Source organism: Sciurus vulgaris (genome assembly GCF_902686455.1).
Source record: "Sciurus vulgaris genome assembly, chromosome: 8".
NCBI classification, from domain to species: Eukaryota; Metazoa; Chordata; class Mammalia; order Rodentia; family Sciuridae; genus Sciurus; species Sciurus vulgaris.
The window spans coordinates 16,540,681-16,566,106 of record NC_136468.1 but is presented as its reverse complement, the minus strand read 5'-3'; the positions used below and the strand labels follow the sequence as shown (position 1 = coordinate 16,566,106).

The following is a 25,426-nucleotide window of genomic DNA, read 5'->3' as shown; positions in this document are numbered from 1 at the left end:
GCCTAGCATACCCAGGGTCCTGAGTTCCATCCCCACCACTAATGAGAAAAAAAATGGTAAATTTTATGCTACATATATTTTACCACAATTTTTCAAAAATGATAAAGATGGTTTTTAAATTTTTCTGAGGTGTACTCCACTGTGTTTGGAAACTGAAATCCTAACACATGGTTATGGGCACTGCCTTTACTTCCTCATCTGGGATCCTCCCTGAGCACTTGGGTTTTAATGGAAACTCCTTTATTTAAGCTACCGAGTGCGAATTTTTAAAATCATATTAAAGCAAATCTTATGCTTTGAATGAGCCACTCCTGACCACAGTCGTGCCCACCCACCCCTACCTCAGCCCTACCTTCTTTCATACCCTGAACCATATTCTGCTTACCCCACTTCAACGCCCCTGGGCCCCAGATTCCTTCACTGGGTCCTCACCGACCTGGACTGTGCTCCATGCTTCTCCCACTCAGATTCAGTCATCGAAACCCAAATGCCCACCCCTCTCACCCCTGAAAGCTGCCTCATAAGGACCTCCCCAGGAGGACACCAATCTCACCTTGTCTAAGTTCTTTTGTTCTTGTTGTCTTTGTTTTGCAAATGGTGCCTCATTATTCTTTTTAAATGCCTCTTATTACATAAATGTATCAGCTTGATACACTGCCGGCTCTGCTCTACAACCTGGCCACAATGCCAGGTCTTATCTTTCAAATCCATCTTAGTCAACATGGGCAGGGACTGAGTCTTATGCTTCTTCATTTCACATGATAGCTAATACCACTGTGGGGTCTAGAAGTATCTGCTCAAAGATGTAATATCAAAAGATTCCTGGGGTAGGTGTCTGTTTGGGTTGGACCCCTGAGAGCAACCGGGAAGGGCAAGCATCCTAAATCAGATGGGCTATGAACAAGGACCGAGTAGAGCAGACACAGCTGGAGACACGGGAAAGTAACGATGGGCCAAAACTTTGGATTTTAAAATTTAACTTGAAGATAATTTATCTATGTAGGTCGTTCTGCATAAAAATGACCTTCAACAGAGAAGCAGTGTTAGCATCTACCAAGGTGCTGAGAGATCTGGACACTCGTCTGAGTTCCAGCCTACTAACCACTGGAGAGGCAGAGACCGAGCAAAGCCAGGTGGACACTAGTGTCCCAAGGCCCCTAGACTGACCCTGGCTTCAGCTGCAGCCTCCTTCTGCCACTGTCTCTGAAATTCCAGGACTGAGAAGAAAGGGGCAGGAGCAGACCGAGGGAGGCCTGAGAGGTGTCCATATCCTGCTGCACTCACCTTGTTTAAAACCTAAGTGGGTGAGCTGCCTCTCCTGCCATCAGAAATGTCACCTGTGAAGCCACGTCAGGAAGTGCTTTTGCTCTCATGTCTCACTGCCTTAAAACAGAAGACACTAACACGCAGTACATCCCAGATGCGCCAGCACAACCTGACCCTGGTTATGGCTCACACCGTCCCACCGTCTTCCATCAAATGGAAAAAGTGTGTCCAGAGCCCTGTCCTGGACAGTTTCTAGGGACAAGACAGAGTTCACAAAGAACCTGATGCTCCCAAGGACAGTTTCAAAACTGTCACCTTTTGAAACTGCTTTGCCTCCCACCTGCGATCTGTGAAGGGTTTCTGGGCATTCTCTGATGCCAAAACATTTCCTTAAGGCTTCGCTATTGGAGCAAATTTCCCCAAGCTCATAAAAGGACTGCTCTGGATCCCAGAGGGAAAACATCCACATTAAAATAAGTCTTGATTTGTAAAGGTATATTTAGAAAAGCATGCTCTTCCATGCCTTTCCTTTTCCTTCTTTTTAAATATGGACCCAAAATCTGAGAGTTGGAAAAGAGACACCAAGAGCAGCCATGGCCAGGGAGCAGGGGCTGAGGACCTTCCAACAAAAATAAAGATCAAAATACCTCTTTCTTCACTGTGGAGTGGTGTGAGGACAGGGTGGGAGAGGAATAGGGTGGAAAAGGGTAAGGATCAAGGGCTTCTTTGTGTTGAAAGACCCTAAAAGGAGCCAACAAATTCAGAGTGCACCTCCCTGCTTCCTGCGTGACTCACTGTCCCCACCAACGTTCAGAACATGACACAGGAGATTTTGGAATAATAACAAAACAAGCACATTATTTTGCCTAAGACAAATTTTTTTAAAAAAAGAAATAGCACAGAAGGAGGGGAAAGGACATTAATGTTGATGTAAGGTGCCGAAACACTCCAGAGACGCCTGAACGGGAAATAGGAAAAGCAGCAGCACCCACCACAACTAGAAGCCCCTGGATCTAGAACAAAGGGGGTCTCAGCAAATGAGCTTCAACAACTGACATCTTGTATAAGTGCCAATTCAAAACAAGAGTCTAAGACACAAAGTCCCACATCAGAATGCTGGAAACACAGAGCTCCTGTCAGAAGAAGCCTGGCTTTGGGCCCCAGCACAGTCGGGACTTACGCTGGGCAATAGCGCCTTGGATTCGGTACCCCAAGATAATCGCTGCTCTCTGAAGGTCTATCTTGTTAATCAGATCTGAAGACTTGACGGCACTGAGTCTCTCCCCGTCCTGATCCTCCACAAAGTAGATGAGCTGCACGGGATTGTCATCTCCCTCCAGCCTGGACACATTGACCACCTGAGAGAACAGAAGTCATCAGCATTGCAGAAGCTCACATGTCCTTCCTCAGGCCACCCACCCCTGACTGTGACCCAGGATTCACAACAAGACCCTTCCGCTGCCCAGAGCCCACCATCACCAAGGAGCTCTCTTGAAGGCAGAGAAGGACTTTGTCCTGCTCAACACCTCTGAAGTATCGTGGCCAGCAAGATACACGGGACTGAGGGCTTGCGAGTCCCAGCAGTCTAGACGTGTCACTGACAAGTTCCCACAGGCCCGCCAAGCTACGGGGGGCACTCCTGACCTTCCTGTGAAGTCCCTCCTCTCAACCTCAGCACTGGACCTTTGGGGCCAGGTATCTTTGACATGCAGAGTATTCTAGGTTGGTTAGCAACATCCCTGCCCTCTACCCACCAGATGCCAGGAGCAACTGACTTGCCTGTACCACACAAAGTGACAACTGAAAATGTCTCCAGATGTTGCCAAATGTGACCTATGGTGGGGATGGGGGCAAAAACACCACCCACTGAGAACCGCTGGTTTAGGAATAATAAACCTTGTGAGTTTATGATCTACAGGTCAAAGAGAACTCGGATACACCCCAAAGCCTAACTTCCTTCATGCCACAGGACAGACCCTTCCCATCAGCACCTGAGCGCTCCGTCCACTTGCTGAATCAGGGTGTCACATTCACACAGTGTTTGTTGCATTGCCATTTCTGTTAATAACATGAAAATATTTTACTGCCCCTTTAGACTCCAGCAAAGCATTCGGTTCCTATCCTGAGATAAAGTTCAATGAGTGCTTTGTTTTCCTTGTGCAATTTGGATTTCTGGTCTGTACTTTTGCTGTTGGTAAAATGCAGCAGCCACTTCTCTGTCCACTTGTACGGGTTTCTGACATTGCCCTATGCTCTGGGTATCACAGCTAGACTCCTCTGCCATGGGAAACTTCTGGAAAAATCAATGAATTCAGGATTTCACTGAAAACTCCTTTGTTCAGATCATGTCCAAAGACCCTTAACAACATGGGTCCAAACTCTCACCCTTCAAGAACATCCGTCGACCCTGAGAAGGCCTGTCTGTCCTGTCCTTTGCCTGCTGTTAGGAGGCCCATTTACTAAGCACGTCTGCTCCCCTGTCACCTCCTCCTTCCCGATGACCATGCTGCAGTGACTAACATTTTATCAGCCTGTAGAATAGAATATTATCAAAGGGCTACAGAAAACCATGTGGATTATGTCCACCTGTCCCTCTGTCTATATGCATACATATGGGAAAGCATGATTTCTTCTTGTAGAAATCAACATTCCAGGGCTGGGATTGTGGCTCAGTGCCTAGCAAGCCTGGGGCACTGGGTTCGAACCTCAGCACCACATACAAAACTAAATAAAATAAAGTCATTAGTTAAAAAAAGAAAGAAATCAGCATTCCAAATGTCCAGTGCAGCCACCCTGATCAAAGCCTCTCACCAGCTTGTCCGTCTGAAAGTCACTGGCAGGTCTAACTCCAGCATCCCCTAGCTGACGGCTACTTCAGCTGGGGTCTGGAACCATGATGAGTCTGGTACCTTGGGAGTCATCACTTTGGGCAACATTTTCAACTTCATTTTAAAAATGAGTTTGGACACCATAAAAATCAGATGGCCCACTGGCAATTCAAAATGTGCATGTAAAAAAGGTAAAGGAATAAAATTAAAATCTACTGAAATTCAACCAATTAATGAAAACCAGAGCAAACATTTTGATATATTTCCTTCCATTCTTTCCTCCCTTGAATTCTATATTAATATTTGGATCATACTGCATATGCCTTTTTTAATCTCTTTTCACTTAAAAATCCCGTATCACTAATTGTAAAAACTAGTAGCTGCAGCCGGGTGCTGTGGCACACGCCAATAATCCCAGCAGCTTGGGAGACTACAGTGGGATGATTGCAAGTTCAAAGTCAGTCTCAGCAAAAGTGAGGTGCTAAGCAACTCAGTGAGACCTTGTCTCTAAATAAAATACAAAATAGGGCTGGGGATATGGCTCAGTGGTTGAGTGCCCCTGAGTTCAATCCCTGGGATCAAACATAAATAAATGAATAAATAAATAAATAAATAAATAATGGCTGCATAATATTCCAACACATAAATATTTGCTATTTATCCCCAACTGCTGGACATTTAGGTTCATTCAACTTTTCCACATTTACAAATTAAGCACAAATTGTTGTGGTGAATTGTGTACTGTTGTCTACAGATCTTTGACTCCATGTTTGGTCACTCTAAAGGGAACAAGAAGCAGAACTTGGTTTACAAGCAGTCTGTATTAGACAGCATCATTAGCATTAGGTAGATTGGTTAACTTTCACAAATGTGATATTCCTACTTTGGGAGTTTGCATATCCAATTTAGCACCTTATTTTTACAGTTTTATGGTGCTCCTAATTGCTTTATGGGCATAAATCAACCCACACTCAGATCTTGAACTCTATGAAAGCTATAGAACAAGGTAAAGCTTTTATAACTCATTTTAATTTTTATTCTTTGTTTTATGCTTATTTTTTATTAGTTTTTAAATTTCTCTCCTTTACTGCAACTGACAAAGGAAGCACATTAGAAACCTAAGAATCACATCTCCTGGAGGGGACACAGAGAAATGCCAAGAGGGAAACCCTCAGTGAGAGTGTCGGGGACCAGGAAGTCCTCATTCTGGCCAAGGCCACACACGCATCTCTGTCCCTGATGCCTCCACACCCACCTCCCACCCCCTGCCAGCCCCACAGCAGCAGCCGTGAGTTCTACCCTCGTTTCCTGTTTCTGAAATGCAGCAGTTCTAAACGTCCCATTCTCCTAGCCTGGCAAGTCAGCAGTTGGTAAAGAAAAAAAAGCCCACAGAAAGGGAAAAATAACAGCCCAACTTCCAGCATCCTGTGAGTTTGTGCATTTAAAATGGGTCACCTTCCAGTTCAAACAAATCTGTCTTGTGTAACCTGGCTGCCAGTTTACCAATGCAAAGAAGATCTGGGGTAACATGAGACAACCATGTTGGTGAGAGGCAGAAAATCACCCTCTCTCCATCCTTAAGGCCTCTTCCAGATAAATGATTCATCTCTACAATGTCATCAATAACAACTTTCCATTCCATAAAATAGGCTACATTTTGGTAATTAAAAAAAAACAAAACTTCAAAAAAATAAGCTCTTGCATTGTTATGGCAATCCAGTAACAATTCTTGTGCTCCGCTCCCCGAGGTCCAGTGCTAGACCACACTCTTACTAAGGACTCAGTCAACACTCTCTGGACTCAAGTTGGCCAGCAATGCTGCTGCTGCATTCAGCTGTGTCCAATGGAGCAATCAGCTGAGATCAGAATTGTTTCCTGGCATTTCCCATGTGCATGAGGCACGGTGGGTTTTGATGGGCTCTCCCTCTCCCTCCCTCTCCCCCTGGGAGTACCTGCACCACGCTGTTCCCTGCAGCCACAGTGGCCCTCCTCCACATGCGCCTCCTGGTGGGAACCTCACTCAGCAGCTGGGCCAGTTTGCGCTCCATCTCAGCCTGAAACACCTCGTTCTGGAGCTGCTTCTCCACGACGCCCAGGAGGACTGCATGCAACAGGAAACACACACAGCCCCAGACAAGTCAGAGGCAGCAAGGGCGGGATTGCATGGGTGTGCATGTGTGTGAGGTCGAAACTAATACAGATGACTATAAATGCCAATCCCTGGAGAGGAGATGTTAAGAGCGGGAAAACTGACACAAACAGGGTGACGGTGGACCCAGCAGTGCTCCGAGTCTTATCTGAGTGTTCTGCAGGCGGGTGGCCAGAAGCCCTGGGAACGCAGCACAGCAGGAGCTCTGGAGCAAAGAGCATCTACCCAAGAGCCAACATTTTGTCTGTCTGCACTTATCTGGAAACTTCTGGGAACTGTGCATTCTTATCTCATCTTAAGACTTGGACTTACAAACTAACTTGAAGAAAGGGTGTCTGGCTGCCCTCTGCTATCTGCTTTAGACGAGATTATCTAAACAGACAATCAGCTTATCAGCATGGTCCAGGGGCAAGCAGCATGTGCTTTCCAGCCAGAACTAGTTTCCATCCTCTGTGAGATACAACCTCAGGCAAGGCACTTAATCGCTATGAAAGTTATCTAGAAAACGAGGCCCATGTGCCACGCAGAGGCAGACCTTCCTCGGGATGCTCTACGTTAAGTAAGAACTGGCATCCCGTAAATGCAGACGACGCTACTTGACACGCTCCCTACCTGTGCCAATCACGTGCTGCCTGTACTCTGGCACTAAGGGAGCAGCTAACAATCAGTTAGACTTTTGTGGACCAGGTTAGAAAGCCTTCCAATGCAATGCCTCCCTCTAAATATCTGACCTGGGCCCCATGGCAGTTTCACAATCTATCCTACTTGTCCTTATAAACCAACAAAAACAATTTTAGGGAAAAAAATCCCCATTCTGAACCTCCTCTTGTTCTGGGTCAGGAGATTGTGAATTCTGCTTAGACTCTGCCCTGGACTTATGTATAAGTTTTAAAGAAGGCCAATCCTTTTGTGCCACAACTCAGTGGGACGCATTCCCATAGCCCAATTTGAATCCCTTTCTCATTCATTCTTTGCCAAGAATTTAAAGTACATTTTGTCCTCAATTTAGGAAACAGGAAAGGCGTATCACTCTCAACACGCCCTCACGGCCTTCTCATTCTTAAAGCTCCCGACGTCATTAAGTCCAGCTCACCTGTTCTGACCCAGGAGGACTTCAGGAGCTGAGACAAGTTGAGCCGTGGGTACTGGAAGGCTACGGAGAGGACAGAGGCGGGAGGGAGAGTCCATAAGAAGCACGTCTGCAACAGTCAGAAGGGCCCACGCCCTGGGAGGACCGGGCAAGTCACACAGGGCACCCCTGCTACGCCACCGCGCTCTGAGTAAGGGAGGGCATGATGCCAGACCAGTGTAGAGACAGACAGGAGGTGGTTTCTGGGCACGGTGTTCTCTAGGAGAGAGGGGGACACAAGAAACAGCGGGCCTCCCCTCACCCCATCACGGGGCACTGCTTCCCAGAGACCCCCCTCAAGTTCCATGGGGGGCAGGGTTCCAGGCAACGCATTCGCACTGTGCTCGTTGGAGCCCGGGGCTCTCCCAGCAGTGACTCGGGACAAAGTGACTTCTGTCCTGGCTTGCCTGGGACAGTCTTCAGCATGCCCCTGCCACCCAGCACACTTATTATTTTAGCAGTTGTATAATATGTGTAACTGGAAATTGTGATATCCCTGACTACTTTTTATTTTACACATTATTCTTTTTAACTTAATCACCGATATTTTGATAAATGTTAAGTCCTTCGGCCACTTGGCTCTTCCATTTTGAAAAAGAATCTGATACTTTCTGTCCAACTTCAACTCCAGAGTTTTCCATTTTTGAGGTACACGTTCTCCCCTCCTCCCGATTGCCTCCAGCAGCACTGTGAACCTTATTGCTTCAGCCATGAAGGAAGGTTTTGTTTCCACTTATTATATTTTATCTTTAACACACAGTAAAATTCACTCCTTTCAGAGTCTAAGTTAATAGGTTTTGATTAAGTGCACAGTCATGTGGTCACCAGGGTCGGGTACAGAGAGTCCCGTCACCCCCAAACCACCTCTGCCACCCTGCTATAGTCAGACCTCCTCCCACATCAGCCCTGACAGCCACAGACCCGTTTTTCATCCCTATTCCACTGCCCTTTTCTAGAGCTAGAGCACTTTTTAATAGTACCCCTTTACTCTCAAAGTCACAGAGAGGCTCAGCATGTGAGGAGGGCTCTGGAGATCCACTGGCTAGATTCTGAGAAGTTCTGATTTTATCTGATTTATATTCTGGAATTCAGTTAAATATTTCCTTTGAAAAAGAAGGTCTCAGTGAAACTACTCTGTATGATACTATGATGGTACAGACTTGTCACCACACATTTGTCCAGAGCACACACAGCGCCAAGAGTGAGCCCTGACTGCAAACTGGTGCAAACACTCTGGAAAGCAGTATGGAGAGTGCTCAGAAAACTTGGAATGGAAGAACCATTTGACTCAGATATTCTGTTCCTTGGCATATACCCAAAGGACTTAAAATTAGCGTCCTACAGTGACACAGCCACATCAAATTTTATACAGCTCAATTCACAATAGCTAAGCTATGGAGCCAGTCTTGGTGTCCTTCAACAGATGAATGGATAAAGAAAATGTGGTACATATACACAATGGAATATTATTCCGCCATAAAGAAGAATGAAATTATGGTGTTTGTTGATAACTGGATGGAACTGGAGACTATCATGCTAAGTGAAATAAGTCAATCCCAAAAAACCAAAGGTTGAACATTCTCTCTAATATGCAGATGCTAACACATAATAAGGGGGGGATGGAGGGAAGAATAGAAGTTCGCTGGATTAGACAAAGGGGGATGAAGGGAAGAGAGGGGAGGGGAATAGGAGAGACAGTAGAATGAATCGACCTAACTTTCCTATGTTCATATATGAACCCACAACCAGTGTAACTGCACATCATGTTCAACCACAAGAATGGGAAGTTATACTCCATGTATGTATGATATGTCAAAACACACTCTACTGTCATGTAGATCTAAAAAGAACAAATTAAAAATTTTTTTAGTTAAAAAAAGTTATTTAGCCCTGACATAAATTATGGAGTCTGGGTGGTAATGGCAAGTCAATGTAGGCCTGTCAACGATACCAAATGGACCACTTTGATGGGGTGTCACCAGGGGAGGGACTGTCCATGAAGGGAAGGGGGATGATGGAAATCTCTACATCTTCAGGTCATATTTGCTGTGAACCCAAAGCTGCTCTAAAAAAGTAGTCTCCTTTTAAAATTCAAAGTATTTTTAAAACTGGTCCACCAACAAAAACGCCAGCAGCCTCTTCCCCAGAGCTTCAAAGGCGTGCAGTACTCACGCTCTGCAATCTGCAGCACCGGGTACCCCAGGTAGAAGCTGAACTCCACCAGACTCAGGTTCCTGAGCAGCTCGCTCACCTCTGAGCCGTTCAAAAATCCTTGTGTGTTTTTAACAGCAAAGATAATATTCACCGGGCCCCGCCGAGGCGTCATCCTGGAGGAGCCGACAGTGACGTTCAAGATCTGAAAGAAGGAAGTCAGAAGAAGCTTCTAAAGTACACTGAATCATTCAGCTTCAAGCTGGATGGCGGATTCTCTCTCACAAGCTCTGACACCCGTTTTTTAAAAAGAGGTGAGTTCTCAAAAGATTATCCAGCTTGCTAACCTTTTGCGAGACTTTAAAACACCCCGTTTATTGAAAATGCCTTTGACATAAATGACACACTGAGCACATTATCCATAATCCTTCCCCTCTGCCTCTCACCAAGTCCCACTGAAACCACAAGGAGCTGAACCAAGGAGAGCGAATCCACAACAGCACTGGGAACAGAGGCAACCCGGAGCCTGTTCCATTTCTGGAGGATGGAGAAAGGATCGGATCATGTTGAAATAAGCCAGAACCGAGGGAACCCAGACCCGAAACCTACACAGGACAGGCCACAGCAAAGCGGGGAGCCAGTCCCCGAGGAGGGTCCAGAGAGGCCGCCGGGAGAGAGCGAAGGAGCAGAGGACAATGCAGGCTGGCAGAGGTGATCAGTATGATCTATTAAAAGAATCATGCCCACGAGCCGCGGGGATGACCTTCCCGCTCCTGCCCTGCCCAACGCCACACCCAGGCCAGCACAGGCCCCGGGCAGGCAGCCTCCAAGCTCACCCAGAACGCCACAGATCTGCTCCCGGAGGAAAAATGAGACCCTGGGGCAGCAAAAGGCCTCTTGAGGGTTTGAACCCAAAGTAAGAAGGAGGGCAGAGAGGTAAGTCCAGGGCGTGCAAGAGAAAAAGGGAAGAGTGCTCAGCCGGGCCGTGAGGACCAGGAAAGCGCATCCTCTGGAGAAGACCCGCCTCCTCCCAGCAGCGGGAGCGGCCCCTTCTGCCTGCCTCTGGCCACGCAAGCCCACCGAGTGTGTTCCAGTACATTCTGCCCAGTTCCCTTAGGAGACAGGGTGGGCACAGGAACAGCCACCCATGCTAACAACCCAAACACCTCCAGACACAGTGCAGAGGCAAGGGATGGAGACCAACATGCCAGCAATGACTGTAGAGAAAGCAGACCCAACGGAGGAGAGGGAGGGCCAAGTTTCACAATTCAAATTAACGTCCTCGGAGACTCTCATGGTGACCTGCACTGTCATTCAAGACCATCTGCCTCATGGCAGGACAGGCTACTGTGAAAAAGGAGCAAAGAAAAATTTGGGGGGAAGGGAGTTTGCTAAAGAAAAATTCTACAGGATTGGATAACGTAATGGGCGCAGCTGATGATCACATTGGTGACCGGAGGACAGTTTAGAAAATCTGTTTAAAAATAAATAGAGAATAGAAAGATATGGAAAATGAGAGGGAAAAATACAAAATAGGGAAGGTGAATCCAGCCACCAAAATCTAGTTCACAGGCATGTTAGAACAAAGAACATAAAGGAGGGGGAAAAAATCAAAGAAATGCAAAAACATCAGCAGCTTCCATGTGAACCGCCCGAGGCCAGTCCTGGGACTGGAAGCCACCTCCTCTGCTGAGACGGAAGTGCTGCACGCAGGGTACTCCATGACACAGGGGGAGCACCCCAACCTGAAAGCCTGACATTCTCAAAAGCCATCTGCCATGTCAGTGCTCAAAAAGTCTTGGATTTAGAGACTTTTCAGATTTTCAAAATCAGGAAGCTCAGCTGATAAAGTCTATGCAGATATTCCAAAATCTGAAAAATTGAAATCTGAACACTTCTGGTCCCAAGCATTTTGGATGAGACATACTATTATGGTTTGGATGTGAGGTGTCCCCCAAAAGCTCATGTGAGACAATGCAGGAAGGTTCAGAGGAGAAATGATTGGGTGGTAAGAGTCTTGACCCAGGGGCTGGGGAGAGAGCTCAGTGGGTAGAGTGTTTGCCTTGCAAGCACAAGTCCCTGGGTTCAATCCCCAGCACCGCAAGGAAAAAAAAAAAAAAAAAAAGAGTCTTGACCCAATCAGCGAGATTAATTGAAGTGGTAGGTGTGGTGGAGGAGGTGGGAACTGGGGCCTGGCTTTGGGGGTGTAGATTTGTATCTGGACAGTGGAGTCTCTCTGCCTCCGGGCACCATGTGAGCTGCTTCCCTCTGCCTCATGCTTCTGCCATGATGTTCAGCCTCACCTGGAGCCCTGAGGAATGCAGCTGGACTTGTAAGGACTGAGACCTCTGAAACTGTGAGCCCTCACATAGACTCTTCCTCCTTCAAAATTGTTCTGGTCGGGTCCTTTAGTCCCAGCAACCAAAAAGCTGACTACAACAGACATGTGACATTTATGAAAACACCAGCACGGGAGGCACCCCCTGGCTGTTTAGCCTGATTCCATTTCTTTTCAGAACATTCTTGAGTTTCCTGCCTGTGGTCCTCTCCTCAGCTCAGCACATCCATCTCCCTGGTCATCAGCTACTCTGTGATCTCTAGGATGCTCGGGCCGTGCCCACTGTTCAGACTCCACGCTGTAGGGAGATGGGCACTGGCCCACGTCATCCGGATTTCCTCCACTGCAGGGAATGAGGGTGAGCCCACCAAACACCGCAGGACAGTTTCTCCTCTGCAGGCTACGTTCAACTCTGCATTTGGTGACATTCTCACCTGCACCGTGAGGTTATAGGTCCCCTGGTGGTGCTTTCTCACTTCAAAGAGAGCGGTCATCAGGCCTTTCTCAATGCGCTGGGTGAAGTTGCAGAAGCCAGTATCCACGCTGGGAGGCACAAACTGAAGGACTGAAAACAAGGACAGCAGTCACATCCCATGCAGGTGGTGCTTCTTAAGGATTACAGAGTGAAGAGAGCAAAAGAAATAGCACCTAAATCAACAAATTCATCCATAGCACAGGATTAAGTGCTATGGTGCATTCTTTCTATTTTTTTTTTAACCATTCTTATAAAATTTCTTATTATTTGTTTACTTATTTAATTAATTCTATTTTTGATACCAGAGATTGAACCCAGGGGTGCTTAACCACTGAGTCACAGCTCCCAGCCTTTTTACTTATATTTTTATTCTTTTTATTTATTTTTGCGGTGCTGGGAATTGAACCCAGGGCCTGGTGCATGCAAGGCAAACACTCTACCAACTGAGCTATATCCCCAGCCCCCTTTTTATTTTTTATTTTGATACAGAGTCTCAATAAGTTGCTGAGGGCCTCACTAAATTGCTGAGGCTGATTATAAACTTGTGATCCTCCTGTCTCAGCCCCAAGTCACTGGGATTACCTGAGTGTGCCACCACGCCCAGTTTATTTCTTTTTTTTTTTTTTTTTTTTTTTTTGTGGTACGAGGGAATAAACCCAGGGGTGCTTAAACACTGAGCCACATCCTCATTCCTTTTTTTTATACTGTATTAGAGACAGGGTCTCACTGACCTGCTAAGTGCCTTGCTAAATAAGTTACTGAGGCTGGCTTTGAACTCTCGATCCTCCTACCTTAGCCTCCCGAATTGCTGGGATTACCGGCGTGCAACACCCGCCCAACTGTTTCTCTTTTTTTTTAATATGCACTTTTAAAAGGGATTTTTATTTTTAATTAACACATGAGGACGTGGGGTAGGACATAACATTTCAATGGATGTGTACAGCATATAACTATCAGATCAAGGAAACTGGCACATCTGTCCCCTCAAGCATTTATCATTTCTTTGTGCTGGGAATGTTTGAAATCCTCTCTACCAGTTATTTTGAAATACACAAGGAGTTGTTTCCACCATAGTTATTCCACTGTCCCATCAGAAGTCCTCCTCCCCCACCCCACAGCCTTTCTAGGCTCTGGTAACCAACCACTCTCCACTCTCCACTTCTCTGAGATCAGCTTTTCAATTTTCACATGTGAAGGAGGACATGTGATATCTGGCTTTCTATCCCTAACTTATTTCACTTAATGTCCTCTAATTCCATGCGTGATGCTACAAATGACAAATTTCATTCTTCTTTCTGCCTGAATAATATTCCATTGTGTACACACATCACATTTTCTTTATCCATTCAGCTGCTACGTATGTCTAGGATGGGTCCCTGTCTTGGCTTTTGTGAATAGAGTAGAAACTGAATATGCAAGTGCGGTGTCTCCCCAACATACTGATGGCAGTTCCTTTGGACATACACCCAACAATGTAATTGTGGAGCCATGTGGTAGCTAGACCTAGTTTCTGAGAAATCCCCGTTTCCTCAATGAATACGCTAATGTTCTTTTCCATAAGGAAAAGAACACTAATTTACATCCCCACCAACAGTGTATGGAGTTCTGTCTTCTCCTCCTCCCTGCCACAGTGATTTTTTTTTTTTTTTCCGTCTTTGTCCCACAGTCATTCTGGGGTGAGAACTCTCACTGTGGTTCTGATTTGCAGTTCCCTGATGATTACTGATGCTCAGCATTTGTTGGCCTTTAGCATAACCCCACTGGCCATGTGTATATTTTCTTTCAAGAACTGTCTCCTAAGGTCACTGTCCATTTCTCTTTTTCAAATTTTTTTAGTTGTAGATGGACACAGTACATTTGTATGCAGTGCTGAGGATGGACCCAGTGCCTCACCGGGGCCAGCCCTGTCTGTCCCTTTCTCCTTCGGACTGCTGCAGGTCTTGCTGTTGAGTTCCTTACACTTTGGAAGTGAACCCGTGCAGAGACACACAGTGTGCGAGGGTCTTCTGCCCCCCGTTGGCCGTCTCCTCGCTGGTGGGCTGCTTTGCCATTCAGAGACCTTTTTAATTTGATGCAACCCCATGTGTCAATTCTGCTTTTGTGCCTGTACTTTTGGGGTCATATCTAAGAAACTCTTGCCCAGACGAATGTCCTGAAGCATCTCCCCTATTTTCTTCTAATAGTTTCATACTCTGGGGTCTTACAATTTAATCTTTGGTCCACTTTGAGTGGATTTTTTTTCCTATTGCACGTGTGTGTGTGTGTGTGTGTGTGTGTGTGTGTGTGTGTGAGTGAGTGTGTTACTGGCTATTGACTGAAGCTCAGGCCTCACACATGCTAGGCAAGCGCTTTACATTGAGCTACACTCCCAGCCCCTTGAGTCGACAGGGATCTAGTTTCTCTCTTCTGAGTGAATATCCAGTTTTCCCAGCACCACTTATTGAAGAGACTGTCCTTTTCACCAATGTGTGTTCTTGCTGCTATTGTGAGAAGTCAGTGAGCTGTGAACATATGAGTCTACACCGGTTCTCTATCTTGTTCTACCCACGTACGTGTCTGTTTCATGCATTACTAGCGGCTTTGGTTATGATCCCTGTGAGGTCAGGTACTGTAATTCCTCCAGCTTTGGGGGTTTTTGTTCGTCTGTCTGTTTTGGTACTGAAGATTGAACCCTCAAACATGGGTCCCTCTACCACTGACTACACCCCCAATTCTTTTTAAACTTTTTATTCCTTATTTTCAAATAGGGTCTCACTAAGTTGTTGAGGATGGCCTCAAACTTGCAATCCTCTTGACTCAGCCTCCCAAGTAGCCAGGATTATAGGTGTACACCACAGCACCCAGCCAGTTTTGCTCTTTTTGATCAGGATTGCTTTGAATGTTCTAGATCTTTCATGGCTCACACAAATCTTTTTTTTTTTTTTTTTCCCCTACTTCTGTTAAGAACATCATTGTTATTTTGATAGGAATTGCACTGGATCTATAGACTGCTTTGGATACTATGGACATTTTAACAATATTAATTCTTCTAAATCTTGGACAGAGAATATGTTCCCATTTTTTTATCATGTATGTCCTGTTTAATTTCTTTCATCAGCATTTTGTACTTTATATTGGAGAGACCACTCACTTCCTCAGTTCACCTCAGAGACCACTCACTCACTCAGTTCCTCAGTTCTGAGTGCTCTGCTGTTGTTATTGTTATTGTTTATTTGGGTAGCTGCTGTGATTTCTTTCTCAGTAATATCATTACTGGTGTATTCAAATGCTACTGAATCTTTCTTGTTGATTTTTGTATCCGAGAACCTTGCTGAATTCATTCATAAGTCCTAAGAGGTTGTTTTGCAGTCTTCAGGTTTTTCCAGCTATGAAATCATGTAGCTACAAACAGGGAGCCTTCGACTGCCTCCTTCCTAGGTGGCTGGCCTTGATTTCCTTCTCTTGCCTGACAGCTCTGCCAAAGACTTCCAGTACTATACTGGATAAGCGCGGTGACAATAAACATAATTGTCTCCTTCCAGATATGAGAAAAAAATAGTTATAATGTTTCCCCATTCAGCATGAGGTTGGCTATGTGCCTCTCATATGCAACCTTTACTGTGTGAAGTATTAGGTATTTAATTTTTGAGAGTTTCTAATCATGAAGGGATGTTGAATTTTATCAAACACTTTTTCTGCACCTGTTGAGATTATCATATGGGTTTTGTCCTTTATTCTTTTGTTGTGATACATTTATCAATCTGCATATGTAGAACCTCCTTTTCCTCCTTGGGATACACTCCACTTGATGATGGTATGTGATACTTTTTACATCTTGTTCGATTCATTTCACTAGTATTTTATTGAGAATCTTGGCATCTATGTCCACCTACAAGACTGCAGTTTCTTTTTTGGTCATTGTTGTGTCCTTGTCTGGTTCTAGTATCCGTACAATGTGGCCTCAAAGGTTGTATTTGGAAGTTTCCTCATTTTCAATGTTTTGGAATAGATTGAGAAGAACTGGCATCAGTTCTTCCTTAAAGATTTCATAAAAGTCAACAGTGAAGCCATCTGATTCTGGACTTTTTTTTTTGTTGAGAGACTTTTTATTATTAATTCAACCTCCTTACTTGTTATTGGTCTGTTTGGGTTTTCTACATACTCGTGGTTCAATTTTGATAAGTAACATGTACAGAAATTTATCCATTTCTTGTAAGTTCGCAAATGTGTGAGTATATAGTTGCTCATAATAGTCCCTAATGATGAGCTTTTGTATTGCTGTGGTATCATATCAGCTGAAATGTCTTCTTTTTCATCCCTGATTTTATTTATTTGGGCTGGGCCTTCTTCCTTCTCTCCCTTTCTCTCTCTCTCTCTCTCTCTCTCTCTGTCTCCCCCCCACCTTCCCCCTCACCCTCTCTCTTTTCCCCTCCCTCCCTCCCCCCCACCTTTCTGATACTCTAGTTAAACATTTGTCAATATTATCTATCTTTTAAAAAAACCAACTCATCATTTCATTGATCTTTTTTTACTGTTTCTTTCATCTGTATTTATTTCTTCTCTGATCCTTGTTATTTCTACTAATTTTGAGTTTGGTTTGTTCTTGCTTTACTAGCTAGTTCCTTTAGTTGTGTCATTAAGTTAGTTAGAATTTTTCCTTTATCTTTTTTTTTTTTTTTTTTAATATACAGGCATTTACTATGAAATTCCCTCTTGGTTCTGCTTTTGCTATATCCCACAGGTTTTGGTATATTGTTTTCATTTTCATTTGTTTCAAGAAAATTTTAAATTTCCTTTTGATTTCTACATCAATTCACTGGTCATTCAAGAGATGGTTGCTTAATTTCCTTGTATTTGTACCATGTCTAAAGTTGCTTTTGTTGATTTCCAGTTTCATTCCGTGGTAATCAGAGAAGTTATAAGCTATAATTTCACTTTTTTTTTAATTTGTTGAGACTTGTTTTGTGGTTTAACGTATGGTCTATAATGGAGAACATTCTGTGTGTTGATGAGAATGTGTATTCTGCAACTGTTGGGTAAAATGTTCTGTAAACGTCTATCAAGTCCATTTGTTCTACAGCATGATGTAATTTCAAAGTTTCTTTGTTGATTCTCTTGTCTAAACAACCTATCCATTGATGGAAATGGGGTACTAAAGTCCCAACTGTTATTGTAATAGAGTCTATCTCTCCTTTGAAATCTAATAATGTCCGCTTTACATAATTGGGTGCTCCGGCATTGTGTGTGCAATAATTGTTGTTTGTCTCTTCTTGTTAAATTTATCCCTTTATCATTATAGAGTGGCCTTCTTTGTCTCTTGTTACAGTTTTTGACTTAAAGTCTATTTATCTGATATAGCTACCTCAGCTCACTTTTGGTATCCATTTACATGGTATATCATATCTTTTTTCATCCCTTTTCTATCAGTCTATGTGTGTCTTTCTTGGTGAAGTGAGTTTCTTCTAGGCAGCACATCACTAAGTCTTATTTTTTTGTTGTTTTGGTTTGACTTTTTAATCCATTCAGTCAGTCTATACTTTTTGATTGGCATATTTAGTTACATTCAAAGTTATTATTCATAAGTAAAGAAATATTACTGTCATTTTCTTAATTTTTTTCTGGATGATTTGCATATCCTCTTCTTGTTTGTTTGTTGGTTTTTTTGTGTACCAGGTTGAATTCAGGGGGACTCAACCACTAGCCACATTCCCAGCCCTATTTTGTATTTTATTTACAGACAGGGTCTCACTGAGTTGCTTAGCACCTCCTATTGCTGAGGCTGACTTTGAACTCGCAATCCTCCTGCCTCAGCCTCCTGAGCTGCTGGGATTACAGGTGTGTGCCAGCTCGCCCAGCTGTTTTATAGATCTTCCTCCCTGTTTGTTTGGGGGTTCTGGTGGTTTGGTGATTTTCTGTATTGATACAGTTTGACTCCTTCTGTATATCTGCTCTACTAGTGAGTTTTGGATGGTCACAAGTTTCATGGTAGTTATTATCCCTATATTTCTAATGTGGGGCTCTCTTAAGCATTTATTATAGGACCAGTATGGTGATTATAAAATCCCTCGGTTTTCATTTGCCTTTAAAAGATTTGATTTCTCTTTTGTTTCTGAAAGACAGCTTTGCTTAGTATTCTTGATTGGCAGGGGTTTGTTTTGTTCTTCAGCACTCTTGACTATGCCATCCCATTCTTTCCTGGACTATAAAGTTTCTGCTACAAAGTCTATTATTAGTGTAATGGAGATTTCTTTATATGTGACCTAACACTTTTCTATTGCTATTTTTAGAATTCTACCTTGTACTTTTGATGATTTGACTATAATATGCCTCAGAGAGGATCTTTTTTGATTGAATCTGCAGGGGTTCTTTGAGCTTCTTGATCCTGAATATCCATATCTTTCTTAAGATTTAGAAAATTTTAGTAATTATTTCATTGAATAGATTTTTCCATGCCTTTTCTCTTCTCTTCTCCTTTGGAATACCCACACTGCAAATGTTTGCTCATGCAATGATGTCTCGAAAGTCTCAAAGGTTTTCTTCATCCTTTTTCTTTTTTTGTCTCACTAAATTATTTTTAAAGACCTGTCTTCAAGCTCAGAAATTCTTTCTTCTGCTTGATCTATTCTTCTGTTGAGGTTCTCTACTATATTTTTTATTTCTATTGATTGAGTCCTTTAGCTCCATGATTTGTGATGGATTCTTTTTTATGATGTGCTAACTTTTTGCTGAGTTTCTCATTCATATCATGAATTATCTTCCTAATTTCACTAAACTACCTTCCTAATTCTGAATTCCCCTGTTATCTTATTAAGTCCTTAAAAAGTCATTATTTGTGGGGCTGGGGTTTCAGTTCAGTGGTAGAGCACTTGCCTCCCATGTGTGAGGAACTGGGTTTGATTCTCAGCACCACATAAAAATAAATAAACGAAATAAAGGCACTGTGTCCATCTACAACTAAAAAAATTTTTAAAGTCATTATTTTGGATCTTTTTCAGGCAATTCACTGATTTCCTTTTATTTGGGGTCTATTGTTAGAGATTCATGCTCCTTTGTGGATGTCGTGTTTTCTCATGTTTCTTGTGTCCATACATAGACACTGGTGTATCTGGAGGACCTACTGCCTCTACCAATTTTACAGTATGGCTTTCATAATAAAAGACTTTCTCCTGGCAATGTGTCCTAAGATGGTGGTCAGAAAGGCTGCACTGGCTTTGGTTCTAGGTGGCTTTGCTTCTTCAGGCGTACTCAACATCAACAATACCTACATGTGTCTCAGTGGCCTAGGCTGCAGAGATTATAGGTTTGCACCACCAGATATGAGGCACATACCAGTTTCTCTGCAGGTTGTGTTGGGGCAAGACCACCCTGGTGGGCCCAGGTGGATGCACTGCAGTGCTTGGTAATGGGGCTGGGTACCTGTCAGTGTCTGAGCTATGCATGGGAGTCAGAATGTACCGATGGGACTACACAGGGCACCCATCGTTGCCCAAGAGATCTGCAGGGCCTCCAGGGAACATGTGCTCAGGACAGGTTGATCAGCTGCTTTTCAGGGTTGTGGGGGGTGGTCAGCATGTCTGCCTGTTTGCTTCTCAGGGCCTCAGGGGCCACACTTCTGAGGACTAGAAGTTCAACTGCTTTTGGGGGCTGCAGAAGGATGGGCAGAGCGTCAAGCTGCTTCCCAGGCCCAAGGGCAAGTAGTGGTATTTCTACTGATCATGTCATGGAAATGCAGAGGCCAACCTCGTACTAAATAAATATATGCAATGTGAAGGTGACTGGTATTGTTTTAAAGTGGAAAAATACCTAAGATAACAATTTGAGTATCACAAGGTACAACTGACAAAATACTTCAAAGGTATATAAATTCATTTGAGATGAATTCTTAAGTATTTATGGGCAAAATGACATAATATCTGGCAGTGTCTTAAAACACTCTTGGGTCCTCAAAAAAGCTTGTGGAGGAAAGATAAAACAAAACTGGTAAAACATTTATTATTTTTTAAGCTCAGGATAAGCATATGTAATTCTCTATACTTTAATGAATCTACATCATGTACAACCATAAAAATGAAATGATGTACCCCATTTGTGTACAGTGAATCAAAATGCTGTCTGTAAAAAAAAAATAGAAAATTTAAAAAGAAAGTACATAGAAAATAAATAAAATTTTTAAAAAGGAACTACTGTTAAATTTAGGGAGTGTGATGATTTTGTGGACAGATTATGTGAGTGTGAGTATGTAGGGGTGAGTTTGTGTGTTTAACAGGCCTTACCTTTCAGAGGCATAAGGTAAAATATTTATAAGTGAGATGATACCATGCCTGAGATTCACCGCAAAATAATGTGACAGGTGAATGGGGGTACAGATGTCATAATAAGTCTGGCTAGAGGCTGAAAACTGCTGAAACCCACATGGTAGGTACATGGGGGATTATCAAACTATTCTGTGTATTTTATATATGCTGGAATTTTTCCATAATTATAAAGGTTTTCTAAATTAAATAACAGAGCCAGGTGCAATGGAACACACCTGTAGCCTCAGCCTCCCAAAGGGCTGTGACAGGAGGATGGCCTGACTGGAAGTCAGAGGCTAGCCTGAGCACACAGCAAGATCCTACCTCAAAAAATAAACATTTGGATGAATAGTTTCTAAAATAGTCTCCAATTTTTTAAAAATAAAATGAAATTCTAAAAAAAATAAAAAAATTAAAAAAATTAAAAAATAAAAATAAAAAAAAATGAAATTCTACTTATAAATCAAAACACTAGGCTCAGTTGTCTCACCTGTTTGGACTTGGAACCTGGACTCTGGCACGAAGAAAGAAGGTTTCACAGACAGGATTAAAGGAGTTTGGTCACGCACTAGTTTACTACTAATAAGTACATTAATGACTGATATTGCCGTGTAAACAAAAGGACCGGATGTTACCAGAAAAGTGAAATCAGTGAATAGTTCATAAACCTAGGGAAATAAAAAAAAAGACAATTCAAGCTCAAAGGAAGTTGTACTAGACAAAAAAAATAATACATTAAACTTAAAAATATATTGGTATTTTAAATGAAAGGGTAGTGCTTCGCAGAGAATCAAGATTTTCAGTTATTGCATTCTTTCAATCTTCTCAAAAACAGCTCAAAATTACCAGAGAATTCAGGGTGTTCATCATGTTTAAACCACACACAGAAGAAAGAGCACTTTCTGTATCAAGCATTCACTGTCCAAAATACAATGGAAGCCACTTTACAGTTTTAAGATTTCCAGAGGTTAGATTAAAAAACATAAGAACATGTGAAATTAATCTTAAATACACCTTATTTAACCCAATGCAACTGAAACATCATTCAATATGAGGTCAATACAAAAAAATTATAAGTGAGATATTTTCTGTTCCTTTTTCACTATATTCTTGAAATCTTCAGCTCCACCACATGGTGTATTTTACACTTAGGGCACAACTCAGTTCAGACGAGCCCTGTTTCCTGTGCCCCAGTCACCTCCGCTTGTGGATGGTGCAGGTCTAGAGAGAGCCTGGCTGCCTCAGCCCATCTAGGAAAGGGAAACCTGGGGGGTGAACAGGGAAGATGCAGAAATCCATCTCATCTCACTAAGTGGACTGAAAGAGGCATATGTACTCACTCCAAGATTTAATTCAAACTCAATCCAAATCCTTCAAGGTAAACCAAGGGAAGCAAAAATTGTTAAGGTCATCACCCCAAACTGTCACCTCTGAGAGCCCCTCCGTCCCGACTCTGCCAAAACATCCCCCCAAATGAACTAAACTTCACCCCGTCTGGCATCAGGAAAGGCTTCCCTGAAGAAATGACACTGAGAGGAGATCTGAGGATGAGCAGGAATGGAGCAGGAGAGGGGACAGAGGAAGGAACAGTGCCAGGGCCGTCATCAGCTGCCACCAGACTCAACCACGCGTCCAGCAGGGGCTCACCTTCAGCTCCACCGCGCGGTTGAAGTGAATCCTCAGCACTTCCTTGATGGAGGTAATGATGTACTCCTGCACAGCTCTCCTGGCCAGCACTGCGATTAGACAACCACCACGCGCACGTGAGTGTCGTTATGAACACCAAAGGAATCACACCTCTGGACCCCAGGCTAGGCCAAACTGTGTTAGCCAGGGGACAAAAGAGCTTCCAGCTCCCGTTTTCATCTGAACAAACAGCAGGTTGACCCCTGGCTATGTCCCTAATAGCGAAACACCAGACTTTAGAAGCTCTTAGAAGCAACATTTTTAAAGGCTTTAGATGCTGCTCAACAGAACTAGAGATATCTTCATAAGAAGACTCCTCCCCTCCCTTTCCAAAGCAGTTGATGAAGAATGCTGCTCACTAAGGGTGGGGAAAAATCATTATCCCAATCCTATATTTTAAATTTTTGTGCAGGAAATATTTCTCATATAAAAGCATAGTTCGGTTGAATTTTTTTTCACATATAAAAAGTTCCATTTTAAAACCTATACTAATGTGTATGCCCACTGCCCCAGGTCTAGTGAGCATTTAGTAAGCTGGTCCTTCTCTTTTTTTGTACCTAGGATTGAACTCAGGGGTACTCAACCACTGAGCCACATCCCCAGCCCTATTTTGTATTGTATTTAGAGACAGGGTCTCACTGAGTTGCTTAGCGCCTCACTTTTGCTGAGGTTGGCTTTGAACTCGTGATCCTCCTGCCTCAGTTCCTGAGTCGCTGGGATTTTAGGTATGCTAAGCTTGTCCGTATTTCCCCTACGATTTTTTCCTTCCTCTTCCATCAACTTCCCATAGTGCAGAATTAAGATACAGTTGATATTAATATTCCACTTTTAATTTCCCTGTTCTTAATTTTGAGAAATGGAGACAGGATCAGTCCACATCACATTCTTGATTCTTAAAAAAAAAAAAAAGTGTGCCCCATCAATAGGTGAATAGATTAAGAAATTATGATGTACACACACACACACACACACAATGGAGTTCCACTCAGCCATTAAAAAAGAATGAAGGACTGTCAGTGGTAGACGCTTGCATAGCACTTGTGAGGCGCTGGGTTCGAGCCTCAGCATCACATAACAAGAAATAAATAAAGAAAAGTTATTGTGAAAAAAATCTTTAAAAATTAAAAAAAGAAGACTGGCACAGTGGTACACACCAATAATCCCAGCAGCTTGGGAGACTTAGGCAGAAGGATTGAGAGTTCAAAGCCAGCCTCAGCAAAAGTGGAGCACAAAGCAACTCAGTGAGACCCTGTCTGTAAACAAAATGCAAAATAGGGCTGGGATGTGGCTCAGTGGTCAAGTGAATTCAATCCCCAGTACCAAAAAGAAAAAAAAATTAAGAAAGAAAGAATGAAATTATGGCATTTGCCAGTAAATGGATAGAGATGGAGAATATCATGCTAAGTGAAATTAACCAAACTTAAAGGTCAAATGTTTTCTCTCATACCCAGAAATTAGAATAAAATAAAGGAAAACGGAGGGAAGGATGAGATTACACAAAGAATAAATACAAATTAATAGTGAAAGGAAATCTAGTAGAACGGAGATAGAAGGATGGGACAGGGGAGGGAGGATAAGAGGGAAAAGGGGGTTGTGAACTGAAATTGATTTCCATGCATGTGTAAGTTTGTCAGAATGAACCCAACTACTATGTATAACTATGAAGTTCTAATAATAATAAAAAAATGTAAGTTACATTTGATTGTCTTTCCAACAACTCAGTGACCCAGATATTAAAAAGATAAGGGGGATCAGTCCTTTAGTTCATGAGACCATCAGAACAAATCCACTGCTCCTGCCCGCGTTGCTGGGTCATGCCAATGCAACATGGTCTGCACAGGCTCCAAGTGGATCAGAGTATGCCATGGATCTTAGGGAAAGACAAAGTGAATAGGAAAGGGAGGGGAAGTGGAAAGAAGGAGGGAGGGCTAGAACAGACCAGGAAGTAGGGAGGAGGAAAGCAAGAGTCTCAAGAGCGTGGTTTGGGTAAGGATGGAGGCAGAAAGTCAGAAACAAGAACCGACAGAGGAAGCAGGAAGCATGGACTGTAAGTGACTTCACATGGCTGAAGGCAGTTCTCAGTACAGCCAGGTGCTGCTGTATGTGGTCCCACAGCCACCATAACTGCCACCTGCTCTGAGCAATCTCAGGAAGACATTATAAAACTCACACTGAGATGCGAGAACTACAGTCTTTGGGGAAAACAGAAACACATCTTACAGTTCTTTTGCCAACTATCTAGTTTCCCCAGAGCTAGCAGAAGAGAGGTGAGGAGCCCTCTAGAAGAGGACATGGGTCAGGAAGGTTCCAGGTGGGAACCCTCCCTGGACACCCACAGTCAAGGGTCTCCCTGCCAGTCCATCAGGATTAACAGCACCTACAGTGGTTCTACTTTATTACAGAACTCTACTACAAAGAACCACCTCAAACCCCCCTCCAGATTCTCTCATGGATAGATAACTACTAAAAAAAACAGCACCAAGGTCAAATCTAAACAAGAATTGGAGAGGAGCTGATCTGTCCTCTTGTCAAAGGCCTTACAAAAGTGAAAGATGGCATCTACTTTCTCTTCAAATGCAAAGTGACAGTGTGGTGCTCTGCGCAGCTGCCAATGCTATTGAAGCGTACACTCACAACGGGTGAATTTTTTTCCAAAAAGCAGTTTGAAAACATAGATACCAATAAAGGGCATCAAACACCATTAAATGCATATCATATATGAAAGTTAAATTTTATCCATATGATACCCAATGTTCTCAGAGGTACTTCTAAAATGGTTCCCAATTACTTGCAGAAAAATTCTCAAAGATACAACATTGTCGGTATCATAAATATCATAGTATCTCGGAGATAAAGATGCTTTCAGGAACTCTTCTCATAAGCCCCTTACATCCAGCCCCTCTGTGGTGTAAGGAGAACGAAAAGTTTCTGTCAATGAGAAACTCCTCTCCCTACTCGACTGCTCACATCCTGCAGATTAAAGTGTCTAATTTTGTTCCAACCTCATTTCCTAATGGAGTCACCTGCTCCTCCCATGGAGCCCATGGCTCACTGCCTGCCCTACCAGGTTCTAAGACCACGTCTGACTCGGCTCTATGTCCCTCACAGCCTCAAAAAGTAGCACGCACATA

The 25,426-nt window shown here is 43.3% G+C and overlaps 1 protein-coding gene across 5 annotated transcripts in view; it reads right to left on the bottom strand.

Moving 5' to 3' along the window:
* Positions 1 to 25,426, bottom strand: part of KIAA1549 — a 143,280-nt gene that overhangs the window by 61,839 nt on the left and 56,015 nt on the right. For all 5 annotated transcript variants that reach the window (XM_079150075.1, XM_079150073.1, XM_079150074.1 and 2 more), the window contains exons 3-9: positions 22,257 to 22,345; positions 21,100 to 21,277; positions 12,296 to 12,426; positions 9,545 to 9,728; positions 7,337 to 7,396; positions 6,047 to 6,195; positions 2,447 to 2,624 (exon numbers count right to left, since the gene is read on the bottom strand). In XM_079150075.1, coding sequence (XP_079006201.1) covers positions 2,447 to 2,624; positions 6,047 to 6,195; positions 7,337 to 7,396; positions 9,545 to 9,728; positions 12,296 to 12,426; positions 21,100 to 21,277; positions 22,257 to 22,345 — 969 coding nt within the window. The remainder of the gene's footprint in view (positions 1 to 2,446; positions 2,625 to 6,046; positions 6,196 to 7,336; positions 7,397 to 9,544; positions 9,729 to 12,295; positions 12,427 to 21,099; positions 21,278 to 22,256; positions 22,346 to 25,426) is intronic.